Source organism: Aptenodytes forsteri, unplaced genomic scaffold, assembly GCF_000699145.1.
Source record: "Aptenodytes forsteri isolate BGI_AS27 unplaced genomic scaffold, ASM69914v1 Scaffold211, whole genome shotgun sequence".
Taxonomy (NCBI): Eukaryota; Metazoa; Chordata; class Aves; order Sphenisciformes; family Spheniscidae; genus Aptenodytes; species Aptenodytes forsteri.
In genome coordinates this window covers 542,927-549,590 of record NW_008795246.1, presented here as the reverse complement: position 1 = coordinate 549,590, position 6,664 = coordinate 542,927, and the positions used below count along the sequence as shown (strand labels likewise).

General features: G+C 44.5%; 1 protein-coding gene across 1 annotated transcript in view; it reads left to right on the top strand.

The window, feature by feature from the left end:
- The first annotated feature begins 6,192 nt into the window (after positions 1-6,192).
- LOC103898501 (uncharacterized protein KIAA1958) overlaps positions 6,193-6,664 on the top strand; it is a 22,351-nt gene continuing 21,879 nt past the window's right edge. Inside the window, exon 1 of the mRNA XM_019471927.1 lies at positions 6,193-6,662. Coding sequence (XP_019327472.1) covers positions 6,193-6,662 — 470 coding nt within the window. The remainder of the gene's footprint in view (positions 6,663-6,664) is intronic.

The window sequence follows — 6,664 nt, the reverse complement described above, 5'->3', positions numbered from 1 at the left end:
TGGAGGTATTTAAAAGATGAGTAGCTGAGGCACTTAGGGACATGGTTTAGTGGACATGGTGGTGTTGGGTTGACGGTTGGACTCGATGATCTTAGAGGTCTTTTCCAACCTCAATGATTCTATGATTCTATGATTCTATTCTATGAAAACAAAGAGGATTTAAAACATTCTGAGCTTTTTTTGCTGGTATGAGAAAGCAAAGCCCAACACACAAGGGTCTGGGACCTCTGAATGTAGAAGCTTGATAAAACATTGCTTTTCCATAAATACACTTAAAAGTCAGGTTTCAGCTGTTGTAAAATTGGTTTGAAATCCATGCTATGTAAAATGAGTAAACGCAGGGGTTTTTACACCTGTCTTTTAGTGTTTTAGGATTCAGGTTTTAGAGGTTTTATACAGCTGTGAGATTAGAAAGACTACATTTTATTATTAACAAAAGTAATTTTTGCATCGTAGTCTTACTTGAGAATCTTGGGCTTTTAGAAAATTCTCAGTAGTATCAGCCTTGGTATCATGTCCCAAGAGTTGGTTAATGTAGCCATGGCTATACTGTTCCCTTGAACAAAAATCAGCGTGGAAGTTCCTGAAATGCTAATAAATGTATGTTTGAAATTCTATTATCGCTGCTGATTATGTGATGCAAGGTAGTCTGTGTCGACTTGTCTAATGTTACCCTGGGGAGGAAATCCATTGCTAACTGCCTGTGAGTCTGTGACAGTACAGGATCCCAACAAGGTTTCTTGCCTTCTTTACAACAAAATGCACCCATCACCTTCCTTGAGCTGTAGGTCCACCAAATGCACGTTCCAGTGTGCAGATGCTGCTGGAAGACACGTGCTTCCCACTGCACACCTTTGCTTCATCCCATTTTTTTGCATTCAGCTCCTTCACTGCATCCTCACCTCTGCTGCCTCCTTTCCGGGGGAGCCACATCACAGATTTCCCTGTTTGTCCCGAAGAACCTCCCACAAGGTCCTAACCAAAACTCCACTGCAACACTCTCATGTGCAAGGAGGGAAAGGAGGAGAGGTAGTTGAGGTAGCCAGGTCTTTGCTCACCACCAGTGTTTGTTCATTCTCTGCATGGGATAAAGGAAAGGGTTCAAGGTGGCCACAGCTACCAACTGCTGTTGCTCCTGGGACTTGCCTGGTGTCAGTGCTTCTTCTCTGGGTCATAACAAAGGACTTGTTCCTACTGCTGTGTGTAAAATCAGGAAGAATTTTGTCTGCATGAAACTAGCTAGGCCAAGTCCCGTCCTAGAACATGGGATGTTCTTTAGAGGTTGCTATTTTTCATTACCTTTTGGTCACCAAGTAGGTTTCCTATGGCAAACCTCTGGTTCTGGATACAGAAAATATTCCCTTTCCCAAATCAAGTGATGTTCCAGTTAATGCATTAATGGATCTCAAGGAATGGTTTTGCAACAATAACGCTTTCTGGCATAGCATGTATTCTGTACACATTAGTCACTACAGCAACATGTTATAAATGAGGTCATAGAAGCTAAACAAGTCATAACATCGAATTCTTAATTTAGGGTCCTGATAGCTGCAGTGAATTTCCAGCACCTAGACATGCTTCACCCTGAATTAGATATTGCTAGGCTCTGAACTGCAGAAAAGTGCTGTGGAAGGGTAAGCCTTCACCATCTGTAATGCAGTTAAAATACCAGTGTTATTCACACTGAAGCTATAGCGTGTTTTTGCCAGCTACTGTATGATTTCAGAGTATACATGTTAGCAGGTTATTAAGCATGAGTCATCTATTGAATCTTTCCAGTCTGAATGAATGACTTCTATAATCTTTAAAATGTGATTTAGCAAACAAGAGCAGACTGTCAGCCAGCAGCGTGCTGTCTGACTGAGCAGACAAGGTTCCTCTTCAGGAAACCAGGCAGATAATGATGGATTTGCTGTGCTTTCTACAGGGTGAGTCCCTCCCTGCCAAAGTGCCGTTGTCAGCTTCTGCTGCAGTTGGCGAACCAAAGACACATGGCTTCTGAATAACTGATGTCTTTGGATTTTCAGCCCTGCACAAACAATCCAGACCGTGGCAGTTGACCTGATCTCATTTCCCTGTGCGGAAAATGGTTCTTCAGCCAAACTGGGCTTTCTGTCTTCCCAAGATACATCCCTGGTTGTGCAGCAACTGAGCAGCTCCATGCTTTCCCATGGGTTTGCACTGATGTAGCTTCTGACTATAGCCCTGACTATAGCTCTCCCTCCTTTCCCTTGTTCGTTTTCCAGATGCCTCTTTGCCTTGTGTGAGTATGATGTTACTTGTCACATCTTTTGGTGTTTCTTCTGTGGCGGGGTGCATTGTATGTCCATGTCTTTGAATACACCAGTCAGCAGAAATGTGGATACCCTGGAGGTTTTGACCCCTGTCAAGATTGACAGTGTATCTTTAAGAGGTTTAAAACAAACAACCAAATATAACAAACAACTTTTAGATGTTTAAAAGCTGTATGTTTGAAAAGGGGAGCCTTCTCCAGTGCCTAAAAGGCTTGCAAGGTGGGGACCTACTGCATTTATTATACTGCACAGAGGCACTGGTCATTCAAGGAGCTTTGTGTTGCAGGTGATGCTGTGAGATCTGTACCATTGCTGGGGTTTCATGTGGGAAATAACAGAAGCTGGAATTTATTGTAGCAGTTGTTCTCTGTGCATGCACTCTGGCTTGAGCTACTGCAAAACCAAGCTTGAATCTTACACCATTTTTACTCTGTTTCCTAATGACGTGCTTCTTCCTGTTCATCCATTATCCAGGACTTCCCTCCATGTCATGCTTAATTTCAAAGACATTGGAAAAATACCTAGAAGTTTGCAAAAGATCTAGAAATTCCCGTGCTAGCTCCATTCTTGACCCCACCAGTGAGGGACAGCGCCTGGGTGGGGAGGAAAGACCCATGGCGAGCCTCATGGAGGGAATCGTAGGCAGTACTTGTCCATTCTGTTTCCAGTTTTGGTTTGCACGGGCCACCCTTTGCCTGGTGAACGAGCGTGGGTGGGCAGGGATATGTAGGCTGCAAAACCATTGAAACACAGCCTCCTCACCTCCCGGTGAGGTGACAGCAAACATGGTTATATGCAGCTAGCTGGCAGGCAACTTTGAAGACCAAGTGAGTAGGCAGGTAGTAATTTGTGTTGATTTTAGGGAAAGCATTCTCCAGGGACCGTTAGCCACCATGTAGCTGTCTTTTGAGCCATGGCACAGTTCATTTTGCATCTAAAAGTGCTTTTGTAGAAGAGGACAGGGAACAAAATGAGGTGTAACATTGGTGTGAATGCTGCATTTCTGTTTGGAAGAATGTAAAGGGCTTTTCTGCCTATATGAAAATATAAGTGAGATGAGAACAACAGGAGCTCCAAGCCTTGCAGGTCATGTTCACAAAGCACAGGAGGGAGAAGGTTAGGGAGACCCTCCAAACAGGCCTGCAGAAATGAGCAGAAGTTCCCAGTTACGTTTAGCTGTCTGAGAAAGTCACTGGAGGTGAATGCTCTGTCATCAGAGAGATGCTCAGACTTTGCTATCATCTGACAGTGCTGCAGTTTCCTTGGCATCCCCTGATTACTTTAATGAAAAAAGTTCCACTTAGGTGATTAATAATTTAAAATATATATTTACCAAATTGAATTGTATTGAGATGCGATCCCTAGTTTGAAAAAGTGACCGCTAGCAGGTAACAGCTGGCGAGATAGGAACCATGGATATCGTTAGGGGAATATAAACGTACAGTTAATCTCTATTAATTTAGCTGAGCAGTAACCTTAAAACATTCTCAGCCCAGCCTGTGCCCAGCAACCATGAAATTTTGAGTTGTTTGAGCTCTTTTATTACTGATCTTCTCCAGCAACTCAAATAACCTTCATTTTTAAAAGTAAGACTACAGTGTAAAGAAAGAGAGACTGTCCAGTTCTGTATTAGTCATACTGAGGACCCTGGGTGAGGGCTATATGTCGGGGTCCATCTGTGAAGTGCTGACTTTCTTACAGACTTCTGGAGTCTGAGTTACCTGGACCTGTTGAAGTCAGCTAGAGCTTCACGGTTGACTTTGATCTATTTCAGCCACGGTCCTTGAGGATCTTTACAGTAGGGGGTAATAATTTCCCACCTCAGAAACAGACTACTGAGGGGTCCAGTATCCCAGTAGTGGGATCTGTGTGAAAACTGGTTTGTGCTGTCTTTCTTAGTGTGATCATTGCTCTAGGATTGTACAGACATTTGACTAACTGTATCTCATTTCGTTGTGGTAAAAAAAAAGAAGATTGTTATTGCAGTAGTTAAGTATTAAAATGCCTGAATAACAGGAAAATGGGCATTGACTGCAGCTTAAATCTGGAAGTGTGTGGAATACAGAACATTACAAGCAAAATAAAAGTTAAAAAATAATTATTTACAGCAAATGTTCCTGTGAATAACCTCCTACAGTTGATAATTTAGACAGATGATTTAGAGCAGATACGAGAGGCCCCCAGACATATACAAACTGAGCATTCCCACTGCAACCTTAATTTTTTGTCAGGGCCCTGAGGGCACCCATGGGCCTTAGTAGCTCTGCCCAGCCTGCCCTGGGACCCCACCCACCCCCTGCCCCTGGCCCAGGAGCCGCATTTCAGCTCAGCCTGGGTCTGTCAGTCCAGTGCCCAATGGCTGGGGCTGGGGCTGTCCCAGCTGCCTGGCCCGCAGCCCCAGCAGTGCCTTGATGTTCGTCAAGCAGTGACCAAGCCCCACGCCATTAATTCCAGACATACCTTATAGCCATGCTTATGTACCATCAGAAGCTTACTACTCAGATTGTTGAATTTTGATACCAGATACCTTGGTAAACCACTCAGGGAAAAGAAAGCTACGGTCCAAGAACTTACCTGTAACCAATTTCAGTATTTTTAGCTGAGTTATGTTACAATTCCTTGCTTTCCTTGTTTACTGAAAGAATGGTTAACCTTTAAATTTACTTTATTTTTTCCTTCTTTTCTATTCACTTAAATGAATGAAGCATCTCCTGCATCATGTTTCATTGTCTTTTTTATGGTGATAAAAGAAATGCGGATCAGAGAAACAACTGCAAGGTCTCCTAGAAAGTCCTAGTGCTGAAGCTCTGAGAAGTTGAGGGCTTGCGGTCTTGTGTGGAATGAGACCTTGCCTGGAAAGTATCTGTACCATCTGAGCAGGAAGCAGTTTCTGGCAGGAAAAGATGAACATGTGACAGGTTTTGTATTTTTATGTTTGACCTGAAATGCTGTAGGATTCATGGCCTTGGCCCCAGAGGTCCGTGCCTTGTGCTGCAAATTTCTAAATAGTTGATGAAAATGCAAGTGTTTGTCTTGAACAGAATCATGATTTAGATCTGGGAAGATAGGCAATATGGTAAAAAAGCAAAAGGTTAACTCTCAGATCTTAAGGAAGGTTATGACTTAAACCTTGCAGGTCCCTTGAGCTTCTCGTAAGCCTTTGGACAACTGATGACTGTCAATATAGCACAGGGAAAGGTGAACTTGTTTGTTTTTTCCTTATTGAAAACTAAAGTTTCTGGCTTTCATTTTGATGCCTCTCAAATTCAGTTGAAAAGAAGATATTTGATGCATTTGAGAAATGTGCATAAATGATGTAAAATGTCATAAAGTTTCAGGTGCAGAGGGAGTGTCTGAGTCGGTGCTTGATTGCCGCCCTGATGTTCAAGATAAATTGTATGCTTTAAGATTTTATTTAATTTTCATTTCCTAAGTATGAAGACACAATCACCATCTTTTGGGCTGCGTTTGCATTTTGTCAGAGATTTAAGCTTCAAATCATATTGCCACTGATACTGAACTGGCCTGTTTAAAAAGCTGTTTTATCTTATTTTAGTTGTGTATTGCAGGGATATTTCTTGCCTTGGGCTTAAAGGCAGATTTTTTGCAGGCAGAATGAGGAATGAGGCTGCTTAAAAGCAGGCACTGTTTTGAGAAACGTGCTTTGCAGCACATACAATGACAGTGAAATGGGTTTAGCTGAGCTTACAAATGTTTCACTTGCCCATGCAAATGTGGTCTTGCTTTGGGAGTGCTGAAGAGAAGGGTTTTGCTCTCTGTTTGCAGGCGAGCAGCAAGCATGAACTTGGCAACACATGACCGTGAGCATCAGGACCCTGTGATCTGAAACACGTCTTCAGCTGACTTCCCAGCGGTGAGGCGCTGTTGATCCTGTACCATGGAGGACTGCCTTCACACCTCCTCCGAAAACCTCTCCAAGCTGGTAAGCTGGGCCCACAGCCATGGGACCATCTGCAGCCTCATCCCCAACCTCAAGCACCTGCTCTCTGAGGGGGCCCATGGCAACCTGACGGCCATGTGGGGCTGTAGCGCTGGCCATGCCTACCACTGGCCCCTGGCCGCCACTTGCAGGGCCGGCTCCCAGGAGCGCGTCTGCTTCCAGGACAGCCGCAGCTTCAACTCGGACAGCCCCAGCATGCTGGGGGTGCCCTCGGAGGCACAGGCCAGCCCCCTGGAGCGCTACCCGGGCCGGCCGGGGAAGGCCAAGCTGGACTGCACCCGCACCCGCGACTCCTGTGACTTCTCCTACTGCAGCGAGCCATCGGAGCTGGGCGAGCCCGTGGAGGAGTATGAGGATGAGGCCACCCTCTTCGACATGGTCTGCGAGTCCTCTGTCACCGATGAGGACA